This window comes from Ranitomeya imitator, chromosome 7 (genome assembly GCF_032444005.1).
Source record: "Ranitomeya imitator isolate aRanImi1 chromosome 7, aRanImi1.pri, whole genome shotgun sequence".
NCBI classification, from domain to species: domain Eukaryota; kingdom Metazoa; phylum Chordata; class Amphibia; order Anura; family Dendrobatidae; genus Ranitomeya; species Ranitomeya imitator.
Window position 1 is genome coordinate 181,589,014 of NC_091288.1, and position 12,447 is coordinate 181,601,460.

At 41.0% G+C, this 12,447-nt stretch overlaps 2 protein-coding genes across 8 annotated transcripts in view; one reads left to right on the forward strand and one right to left on the reverse strand.

Moving 5' to 3' along the window:
- The window catches only part of IQCK (IQ motif containing K), an 82,829-nt gene extending 70,475 nt beyond the window's left edge, over positions 1-12,354 (forward strand). For 3 of the 7 annotated variants that reach the window (XR_011314706.1, XM_069734163.1, XM_069734166.1), the window contains one exon: positions 1,784-2,240. Coding sequence is in view for 3 of the 7 variants with exons in the window: in XM_069734166.1 (XP_069590267.1) it covers positions 1,784-1,788 (5 nt within the window). In the remaining 4 variants the exon portion in view is untranslated. Of the gene's footprint in view, positions 1-1,783; positions 2,241-10,675 lie in introns of those variants that run through there. The other 4 variants (XR_011314707.1, XM_069734164.1, XM_069734162.1 and 1 more) reach the window with 2 other exon arrangements.
- The window catches only part of GPRC5B (G protein-coupled receptor class C group 5 member B), a 74,389-nt gene continuing 63,688 nt past the window's right edge, over positions 1,747-12,447 (reverse strand). Inside the window, exon 4 of the mRNA XM_069734159.1 lies at positions 1,747-1,881. Coding sequence (XP_069590260.1) covers positions 1,828-1,881 — 54 coding nt within the window. The 3' untranslated portion in view covers positions 1,747-1,827. The remainder of the gene's footprint in view (positions 1,882-12,447) is intronic.

Here is a 12,447-nt window from a genome sequence, read left to right on the forward strand (position 1 = left end):
CAGTTTTCATTTTTAAACTTCTTCATTTTGCAAAGAAATGTGAACTCCTATTGGTTGCTGAGACAGTCTTAACAAATAAGACCTAGATGAAATTGTGCTTCTGTTTGTCAGATCAAGTTCCTCATCCCAACTCTGCCATTTATGAGAAATGTATGCCCAGACATCTAGAGTTAGATCAATCCTTTTGCCATCCGTTTGCTTTTGTGAATAGAAACCGATATCCTCTTAACGTGACAGAACAAAAGGGGTTGTCCACTACTATGACAAACCCTTCTTGATCAAAATGTTTGGCAATATAAAAATAATAAAGTCTACACTCAGCTCCCGTGTCGGCACCATTCACACTGTATTGGGCCTCGCTCTCCCCGGGGCTCTCTTGCGGTGTTGTGACGCCGGCGCCTAGTCAGCGCTGACGTCACTGTCCCCACCTTCGGACAAATTGAACATGAAGAGGAAGTCCGGGCTGCAGCTGATCTTTGACTTCCTCTTCATGGTCGATTTGTCCAAAGGCGGAGACAGTGACACTAGCGCTGAATGGGCGCTGGCGTCACAACATCACACAACAGCCCTGGGGAGAGCAGATGCCAACATTGCGGGATCGGCGCCGGCACGGGAGGTGAATATAGGCTTTATTGTTTTATCAGGGCCAAGCGAGGGGTATGAGAAGAAGTTTTCCAAGTAGTGGACAACTTCAAGTTTTGCCCTTAATATCTACAGAAGATATCCAGGTATAACAGCCTGAGAAAAATAGCACTAACATTGGGATTATCGTTACATGGATAGATTTAGGTTTGCCTCCATCATTCTGATTCCTTGATCTCAGTGTTGATACCAACAATCCAAGAATATCATGTGATAAATCTTCTAGTAGTTACGTTGCCCATAAACATTAGATAAAAGGTGGGTGAGCTATCATCTGAACCAACATGGGATTATCAGATTAAACTGGTATATGTGCCAAGCAATTGGGTAATTTCTGAAAACGTTAAAAATTCCAATATATATCTTTGAGGATGTCCGCAAAACAACTGGATAGGCTCTATTCACATTACCATTTAGAGCTGGTCAAGGTTTTGTCACTTTGACCACTGCTCTAATGCATTGATCTCCAACTTAGGTCTCTTTAGAGATTGCAAAATTACAGCACCCATCTTGCACCGATAGCTGCAGGCTGTCAATGCATTCTAGGAGTTCTATTCTTTCACCAGCTTTACAGCCACAGTTTGGAAAAGCCTTTTCATATGTCCATGGCCACCATTCGTCACAAGAAAGCAGTTGACATTCTCACCAATGGCAGAGTTTTTTATGAAAATTTTACAAAAATATTTTCTTCCCAAAAGGTGCTTCGTCGATCCCACAAAGTGACAAGTAACCTTTCAAATGCCCAATCGCAGCCTTAGTCTCCTAAGAAGTTGGAGACAAGATGAATATATGAAGTACTTTGTGCTTTACGTCTCTCCGTGCCACTTGTTTAGGTTGAAAAAAAATGGCTGCCTTCACTATGTATAAGTGATGACCATATTCTAAAAATTGTCTTGGGAGAATGCCTAGGCACAACCCATTCTCTAGTCTCTTTTTATGTTATGTTTAGATACATTTTCAATGTAATGACTTTCTATCAAATGTTATATGTTTGTGCTTTACAAGACAGATCAGGAACATGCTTGAGCATTTTACAGTTGTTATAACCCAACCAAAATGGGTTCATATTGAAATACTTGAAAAAGTCTCTGCCATATTGTTCCTCTTCATACGTTTTTTGCTCTTCATTTTTCGCCACCAGATTAAGAGGCCTAAGGTGTATCTCCCCATGGGTTTAGCTCATCCTCAAACCTGGCTCTTTGCTCCGTCTTTCTGATTCAGAATGAACTGCAGGATATCCTGTTAAGTAAGATGGGATAGAACAAGACAAACTAATTAATGGTTTAACAAACCTGTTATTAAGTAAAGACATTGGAGATGTGATATATGTGTGCATCACCACGGTGGTAATCCAAGCTCCACACATGGTGCTGACTTCACATGGACATTAGAGGACATATAATGTGCAGCATCTGAAACAATGGATCCCGGAAGCTTGTGCTAGCATTTCTTCTGCGGTGCTGCTATCAGTGTGTCAAGAGTGGGAGAAGAGGGTTGCATTGACAATCCAACACACTGGGCAGCACTTTGAACACATTTTATAAGTGGTCATAAACTTGTAAATAACCCATGAAAGAATAAAGTTAAGTTAAAACCAAGCACACCATTGTTTTTCTTGTGAAATTCTCAATAAGTTTGATGTGTCACATGACCCTCTTCCCATTGAAAAAAATAAAGTTGGATCCAAAATAGCTGACTTCAAAATGGCCACTATGGTCACCACGCATCTTGAAAAGTTTTCCCCCTCCCATATACTAATGTGGGATATCACCAACCATTCCCATTTTATTTAGGTGTATCCATATAAATATCCCACCCTGTACATCATTCAGTCTATAGTAATGTAGAAGCTGATGCATATCCTTGAAAAAATATCAAATATTCATCAGATTTAGGCTCATGTTCTGGGGCAGTGTTCCTCAACGACAGTCCTCGAGGCCCACCAACACATCATGTTTTCAGGATTTCCTTAGTATTCCACGCCCTGCGCAATTTTAAGAAAATCCAGAAAACATGATCTGTTGGTGGGCCTTGAAGTTTGGAGTTGAGGAAAACTGTTCTAGGGTAATCATATTAGCAGATCTTGTGAAGTGGAGGTCACTGTTTCACTAGATGAGGCAGCCGAGTCTGTCATCTAAAAAGTCACTTGAATGCCAGGGTCGGGTCATCCATCTATATATAGAGGACCACGTGACTTTTCAAAGGGGCCAGTAACATGTTTCATACAAGATACATACGACCTGCTTTCAGACTGAAGTTACTTCCTTAGACAGATTGTGTCAGCTGCGCGTCTTGTAGGCATCTCACCTTACAAAGTCTAGGACAGAACTACCCACAGAAGAGGGCCCATTATTTCTGGAATAGCTGGTGGATCACTCCACCGCAGGCTAGGAAATAGAGGAAAACGCTGATTTCTGTGCGCTCAGTAACTTATCACATAAGGTTCACATACATTGACTGAATATTCACACTTTATTGTCAAAGTCCCAATTTTTAAGATAAAATATTAACTTGAAATCATGATGTGTAACCTTGAAATTCGCTTTAAAGGTTATATTTGCTGACGCCTAACCCCAATATCCTCAAAGCAATGTCTCCAACCCGGCCCATGCTTCCATAACCCATTAGGTCCGGGTAGGAGGACCTAACGATTTCTTGAAGAGCAGCTTGAGCCTTGGGTTATTACTATCTCGTCTCTGTGCTAATTTGAGGTTAAGGAGGTAACACGCTTTGGGTTATTACTATAGGGCCCTGTTTTCCAAAGTCCTTGGTCATGGGAGGGGGTTGGTAGGGGTAGGCACAAAATGGGGCCTATATTTTTTTCTTTAGGCACTGTCGCAGATCGGAGTAGACGAGGGAGTGCAGCTCCTACATGTATGAAAGTTCGGTCCAAGCTCGCCCTTGATTGGATTCTGTATATAACTAGACCAATTATTGTTTCAAGTTGTAGTTGGGGATGAGATATTGATGGCCTATCCTTTGGATAAGTTATCAATATCTGATCAGTGGGAGTGGGTTCCGATACCCAGCACTCCCACCAATAAGTTGTCACCTGGTGCTGTGGCCCCTGGAAATACACTGTGTAGTGTCCGTTCTTCATGCCTCCTGCTCATATACCAAATAAATAGTTTTTAGAAAGAAGGTGGTGACACATGGAGGGGAGTGTTGCTGAAGAAGCAGGTTACCCAGTGTTTACCTGTTACCATGGAGACACATAACTCTGCATAGCAGCTGTAAACATGGAACAGGACAAATGCTTTAAGTAAGACTATTTGCAAGGTGGCTTCTTTTTTCATTGCAGATGGATTGGACAATTGAATAAAACTAGATTGCAAATGTGATCGTAGCTTTTAATTCACGTGTCCCAGCATGTATTTATATCGCGTTGTTGAGACTTTCTTTTATATAACTAATTAGCACCTTGCCAGAATTGACACTTCTCAGCTTTACAATGAATACAGTAAATGGGACACTAACAAGAGGCAATAAAACGGATGTGAAATGTGGCGCGTCGTCAAGCCAAATTAAATAGGGCAGCCTTTTGAGAAACGAATAGATGTACTATGGTCACAAAGTATATCAGTATTTGAACTAATAAATAATAATTTTAATTATATAGCATCAATAAGTTTCGCAGCACTTTACAATTAATCGGGGGACATGTACAGACTATAAAGACATCACAAAGTAACACATAGTTCAACAGTTACCGGAGGAATGAGGGCTCTGCTCACAAGCTTACAATCTATGACTATGCTCCAAGTCACAAACATCAGAGCTGCACCATATCCAGGCAGCCGGTCACCTCTGGGGTATTTCATGTTACCTGAAGTCTTCGCTTTGATGTGGAAAATCACAGTGCACTCAGCAAAAATACTCCTGCGAAGTACAGGCTCTCGTGATACTAAACTTGCAGAATGGGGATAGCATGGAGCCAATTACTATGGGTTCTGTATTAAGAGAACAATTCATTTTATGTGTAATCCAGGATTATAGCAGCCGTTATAGACCCTATCACAGTGAGCAAAAAAAAAAAATTTAAATAAACCCCCTCTTTATCACCCCCTTAGGTAAAAATAATAAAATAAAAAAATGTACTTATTTCCATTTTTACATTAGGGTTAGAGCTGGGCTAAAGTGAAGGTTGGGCTAAAGTTAGGGTTGGGCTAGTGTTAGGGTAGGGCTAGGGTTGGGGTTAGGGTTGGACTAAAGTTAGGGTTGGGGCTAGGGTCAGGGTTGGGCTAAAGTTAGGGTAGGGTTGTGGTTATGGTTGGGATTATGGTTAGGGGTGTTTTAGGGTTATGGTTGGGATTAGGGTTAAGGGTGTGTTGGGGTTACGGTTGGGATTGGGGTTAGGGGTGTGTTGGGGTTAGGGTTGGGATTAGTGTTAGGGGTGTGCTGGGGTTAGGGTTGGAGCTAGAATTGGGAGGGTTCCACTGTTTAGGTACATCAGAGGGTCTCCAAATGTGAAATGGCACCACCATTGATTCCAGACAATTTTGCATTCAAAAAGTCAAACGGTGCTCCCTCCTTTCTGAGCTGTGCCATGCACCCAAACAGTAGCTTTCCCCCACATATGGGGTATCAGCGTACTTGGGAGAAATTACACAACACATTTTGTGGTCCATTTTCTCCTGATACTCTTGTGAAAATTAAAATAAAAATTTGTTCCAAATTTTGTGAAAAAAGTAAAATGTTCATTTTTTCCTTCCACATTGCTTTAGTTCTCGTGAAGCACCTGAAGGGTTAATAAACTTCTTGAATGTGGTTTTGCGCACCTTGAGGGGTGCAGTTGTTAGAATGTTGTCACGTTGGGTATTAACCCCCCTAAACTCACTTCAAATGTGAGGTGGTCCCTTTAAAAAAAATGGTTTTGTAAATTTTGTTGTACAAACGAGAAATTCCTGGTCAACTTTTAACCCTTATAACTTCCTAATAACAAAAAAATGGTTTCCAAATTTGTGCTGATGCAAAGTTGACATGTGGGAAATGTTACCGTAACTATTTTGTGTGACACCACTCTCGGATTCAAGTGTACAAAAATTAAAAGTTTGAAAAATGCAAAATTTTCAACGTTTTTGCCAAATTTCAATTTTTTTCATAAATAAACACAAGTTATATCAAAGAAATTTTCCCACTAACATAAAGTACAATATGTCACGAAAAAACTGTCTCAGAATCAGTGGGATATGTTGAAGCGTTCCAGAGTTATAACCTCAAAGTGACAGCGGTCAAAATTGTAAAAATTGGCCCGGTCATTAAGTACCAAATTGGCTCTGTCACTAAGAGGTTAATAAGCCGAGAGAGTTATATATCAGCTGAATGGGTTTATTGTCATAAATTGGCTTAATTTATCTGGCACACAATAGATGTGACCACCTACAGTTTCCAGCCATGGAGTATAAAGTAGTGACATGTCTGTAACTTCCATTATTTCCCTCAGCCCCTATAAATAAAAACCATAATTCTCCAAAAATCAATAGAACTATTACGTGATTAATGCATCGTGTTATTAATACGAGTTTCATCATCCATCTATTGATTTACGATGACTCTTGTGGTTTTCTTTAGACTCGTTCTGCCTAAGTTGTGGCTTTTAAATGGAAAAGCAAAGTAGTTGTATGGCATGTGTATTTTTAGTTCATGCCTTAATAAAGGAAATATTTTGGTCTTAAAGGGATTGTCCTGGAGGGCGGTACTAATTATAGTAACATGCTGAACATGTTGCAAATAGAAAAGGCAGAAATGTACTCATCATTCTTAATAAAAAAATACCTCCCGGGCTGCTATCATGCCTACTGGTTATTTAATCATGTAGATCATTCTAATGGCCAATGTTCCATATGCCGTTCTCCTGTGCAACCAAAACTTTTGCAATTGCTAAATTTTATTTTGTATATACTATATCCTTTTGGTATGAATTATTGTTTTAAAGGGGTGGTCCGGTTTAGATAGTCCCGACCTATATTATGGGTCTTCAATGAGGAAGATAATTGGAGGGAGGATGTTAATCTTGGCAGCACCCGGGATTAGATGCTAGATGCACTGGAACTGCAATACGTATATACTACACCAATGAAATTGATGTGTCTATCCAGACCAATGCAATCTTCAAGCCCTGAGAGTCTCTTTAAATTTGGCTGTTGGCTTTTATTTACAGCAGGACATCCTCTATTATGTTACTTGCATCTTAAAAACCTATCCAGAATCTGACCTTTTCTCACCTTTGAAACTGCAAAAACTCTGTGACTCTTATTCATTCTCGTCTTCATTACTGCAACTCTCTACTGATCTGTCTCCCTCTAACCAGACTTTCTCCCCTCCAGTCCATCCTGAATGCGGCAGCCAGGGTCGTATTTATGTCCATTCATTACACTGATACCTCTACCCTGTGCCAGTCATTGCACTGGTTGCCCATCTGCTACAGAGTTCAATGTAAACTTATCAGTCTCACCCACAAAGCGCTACACAGTTCTGCACCACCCTACATCTCCTTCCTCATCTGTCTATCACTCTACCCATGCTCTCCCCAGTTCTGCACCACCCTACATCTTCTCCCTCATCTCTATCACTCCACCCATGCTCTCCACAGTTCTGCACCACCCTACATCTCCTCCCTCATCTCTATCACTCTACCCATGTTCTCTACAGTTCTGCACCACCCTACATCTTCTCCCTCATCTCTATCACTCTACCCATGCTCTCCACAGTTCTGCACCACCCTACATCTCCTTCCTCATTTGTCTATCACTCCACCCATGTTCTCCTCAGTTCTGCACCACCCTACATCTCCTTCCTCATCTGTCTATCACTCTACCCATGCTCTCCACAGTTCTGCACCACCCTACATCTCCTTCCTCATTTGTCTATCACTCCACCCATGTTCTCCTCAGTTCTGCACCACCCTACATCTCCTTCCTCATCTGTCTATCACTCTGCCCATGCTCTCCACATTTCTGCACCGCCCTACATCTCCTTCCTCATCTATCACTCTACCCATGCTCTCCACAGTTCTGCACCGCCCTACATCTCCTTCCTCATCTCATCACTCTACCTATGTTCTCCACAGTTCTGCACCACCCTACATCTCCTCCCTCATCTCTTATCATTCTATGTTCTCCACAGTTCTGCACCACCCTACATCTCCTCCCTCATCTCTTATCACTCTACCTATGTTCTCCACAGTTCTGCACCACCCTACATCTCCTCCCCATCTCTTATCACTCTACCTATGTTCTCCACAGTTCTGCACCACCCTACATCTCCTCCCTCATCTCTTATCACTCTACCTATGTTCTCCACAGTTCTGCACCACCCTACATCTCCTCCCTCATCTCTTATCACTCTACCTATGTTCTCCACAGTTCTGCACCACCCTACATCTCCTCCCTCATCTCTGTCTATCACTCTATCCATGCTCCCCACAGTTCCCCACCACCCTACATCTCCTCCCTTATTTATCTCTATCACCCATGCTCTCCGTTCTGCAACTGATCTAAGACTAACATCTTCCATTATCCAAACCTCCCAATTCCATATTCAAGACTTCTCCCGAGCTGCGCCAGTTTTCTGGAATGCACTACCCCGGACGATCCGATTAATAACTAGCTCCCACATTTTTTTAAGCGTGCTTTAATATCACATCTCTTTAGACAAGCCTATCTCCTCATTTCACTAATTTAACTCTTCCCTGCTCCCTCTTTCTAATTTTTCCTAAGAATCTGGTCCCCTCTCTTCAATATGTTGGCGCGATATAAATAAAATTATTAGTTTTTGTTTTATTATTATTAAGCACACGTAAACTAAAAAAAAAAGGCACCATATGGCCATATGCACTCATAGATTCATTGCAATTTGAGATTATTACATTCAGTGCACTTCCCGGTGGTTCCAGGTGTCGATTAATATGACAGATTGATAGGATTCCATACAAGATATCATCTTTTCCTAAATATGTTTGAGACACTTGGAGGGTAATGACAGCGACAGCTGAGAATGTTCTGTCAGACTGACACTGGACGGGTGATGATCCTGCATTCTTCCCTTCTCATGCCCCAGACTTTATGAATAATGTGGGCTAACGCTCTACTAAGGGGGGGAATCCTATCTAAATGGTCTAGCTTTATAATTTTTATTGCTTTTTTAATTTAATTTTGTGCCATAATCTCTAGAACAAAAAATAGTAAGAATGAGAAGCTTTCTTATTTGAAAGAGAATCTGCCATCAGGTTTCTTCTGTCCCATCTGAAGAAAGCACAAAGTAGGTGCAATGATCCTGATTCGAGCGCTCTGTCATTTATTGAGATTCTTGCTGTAGTTTTTGATAAAACAACAATTTTATCTTCTGCAGATGTGCTAGTCTTCCTATATTGTCCTCGATCATCAAGGGCTCTGACTATCCCTGAACCAAATCATTGATTGGCAGATTTCTGCCTATACACAATGTACCGAGAAAGCTGTCAATCAGCGTGGCTATACAGAGCTCATCCTTGAGAAGACTAGCAGGGCTGCAGCAGATAAAACACCCATCTATCAAAACTACAGCAAGAAGCCCAGTACTGTCCTAGCAAACGGAATTTGGCTTTCCGTCCCTATTTTATAGTTCCATCAGATTGGGAAGTAAAAACCTTGCGACAGATTTTCTGTAAATTAGTTAATATAAGGATTTCTGTAGAGAAAAAAAAAAAACAGTACTTGGATAGTGGCGTATTACAGTACCAACATTGTGGATGAGATTTTACATGATCTCTTGCATACCCTGCAAAGGAAACCCTTAGCAGGAATCGACTGGCACTCTGGATTTGTTATTCCCAACTTGTTAATTTATGTTGTGGATTTTACCCTTTACAATGCAGTAAATCAGCAGCTTTTCCTGCATCAAAATCTGCGACCTTTGCTGCCGAAGATTAATCACTCCGGAGGATTCGCAGTGGATAGATCCCGCGTGATTGCACTTTTATTCTGCTGGTTATTTGAGGCTCTTTAGACTCCTACAAAGCTGACTTTATAGAGTAACCATTGTGTTAATTGGTCTATCATAAATCAATAGTACCTGAAATGTATAATATATTATTATAAGAGAAATCTACTTCTTTCTCCTCCTGGACTGATTATTCACTCTCAATTTATCGGTAAAATCTGTCGTCGGTGAAGACGAACCTTCACATTGCTGAGATAGCAGTTGGTGCTTTTAAAATTCCATGGAGGAAGGAGGAGCTATCGGCCGACACAGACATCTCCGTAGAACCTTATGAGCACCAACTGTCATCTCCTATCTCCGTAATGGAAAAGTCTGTATTCACCGAAGACAGATTTTACCTGTGAATTGAGCATTTTGAGAATGAACGATCAACGCAGGAGGAGAACGATGCGGATTTTTCTAGTAAGATATATTACAACATTTATTATTTCCATATGTACTATTCATTTATGAAAAAAAAAAAGATTATTACTCTTTAAATCTGATGGCGTTGGCCGCTACGTATATTCGTACCTTATTAAAAGCTATTTAATGTTGTTATAATAGAGTTTATCTGAGCCTGTTATTCTATCCCATCATGGTAACCACCGCATTCGCCGACTTATTTTGCACGCGATCAGGAATCAGTTGTAATTATGATATGTGTTGCCAAAGCAAAGCATTGAATTACTGAAAGGACGCTTAGCTACCATTTATATTGCGCCGGGCACAAATGGATCTCCATTGTTGACCTTGTCTAAAGTATCATGTTTAGAAGGCTCGTGCATTGTCTGCCTCTTCCACATCATTTACCAAACTGTTTAGTTTGTTGTCAATTAATAGAATTCAGCCATGACGTGGCCATTATTTCACGGTGTACACCGACTCAGCAAGATACCGCGGCTTCGTGTACCAGGAGGTTTTGTTAGTTGTGCCTCCGGTACAGGATGTCCTGTTTATTCTGTTCTCCGAGCTCCGGCTTCAACAAAAAACATTTTAACTTTTTATAATTAGGGAATAATCACAAGTCTAAACACATAAACGTGACCTGATTTGTTGTTTGTGTCTTCTGCAGTGGAAAAAGAACTGGACGATCTGGAGGACCCGGCCTCTACATCAGATGATGCCAAAGTCTCCTTTCACGTGGCGTCGCCAACTCTTCAGAACGCAATGATATAAATACACTGGGCGTAAAAGAGAAATTGTTCACTTCGAATTTATCTGGTATCTAATCATTTGGCATTTTTCAGGGCCCAGGACATAAGGGCATGATAATCTAGAATCTCAAAAAAATCTTGTTGTAATTTACAGTACTTTTTACAAATCAATAGTAGACCCCTTGCAGCGCTGGGGTCCTGGGTTCTAATCCCACCCAGGACAACATCTGCAAAGAGTTTGTATGTTCTCTCCGTGTTTGCGTGGGTTTCCTCCGGGCACTCCGGTTTCCTCCCACATTCCAAAGACATACTGATAGGGATTCTAGATTGTGAGCCCCAACGGGGACAGTGATAATAATGTGTGCAAAACTGTAAAGCGCTGCGGAATATGTTAGCGCTATATAAAAATAAAGATTATTATATAAAAAAATAAAGATTATTATAGTACACAAAAAAATATATAAAAACTATGTAATATATCTCACCGGAGAAATCTGCTTCTTTCTCATCCTTCACTCTCAATTCATGGATTAAATCTATATAATCTGTATTCCGTGAAGACATATTTTTCCCATTACCGAGATAGGAGATGGCAGTTGGTGTTTGTAAAATTCTATGGAGGAGGGGGGAGCTAGCAGCCGACAGATATCCTTCTGCAAGTTCTCCTGAAATGACGTTATAGAGGGAGGAGCTAGCAGCTGACAGACATTCTGCTGCAAGTTCTCCTGAAATGACGTTATAGAGGGAGGAGTTAGCAGCTGACACAGACATTCTGCTGCAAGTTCTCCTGAAATGATGTTATAGAGGGAGGAGCTAGCAGCTGACAGACATTCTGCTGCAAGTTCTCCTGAAATGACGTCATAGAGGGAGGAGCTAGCAGCTGACATCCTGCTGCAAGTTCTCCTGAAATTACGTTATAGAGGGAGGATCTAGCAGCAGACATAGACATTCTGCTGCAAGTTCTCCAGAAATAACTTTATAGAGGGAGGAGCTAGCAGCTGACAGACATTCTGCTGCAAGTTCTCCTGAAATGACGTTATAGAGGGAGGAGCTAGCAGCTGACAGACATTCTGCTGCAAGTTCTCCTGAAATGACGTTATAGAGGGAGGAGCTAGCAGCTGACAGACATTCTGCTGCAAGTTCTCCTGAAATGACGTCATAGAGGGAGGAGCTAGCAGCTGACATCCTGCTGCAAGTTCTCCTGAAATGACGTTAGAGGGAGGAGCTAGCAGCTGACATAGACATCCTGCTGCAAGTTCTCCTGAAATGACTTTATAGAGGGAGGAGCTAGCAGCTGACAGACATTCTGCTGCAAGTTTTCCTGAAACAGTTACAGTTCTCCATAGAACTTTATGATCACCAACTGCCATCTCCCATCTCAGAAATGGGATTAGTTTGTTTTCACTAAAGACAGATTTTAGCTGTGAATTGACAATGAAAGTCCAGGAGGGGAAAGAATACGATATAGTACAAAGTTTCTCATTTTCATGTGTAAAATTGATTTATGGTAAAAAGAAATTATAACCACAATTGTTTGTTGTTTTTTTTAAAGTAAAATGTATATTTTAGAACATTCTCAACCCTAAACTTGAGAACTCAGGTTTACCTAAATCTCAACTTTGTTTTACTGCTTGGTGGCAGTTCCTGGTATTGGTCCCCACTTATCACATAAAGAATAGATCACTATTGT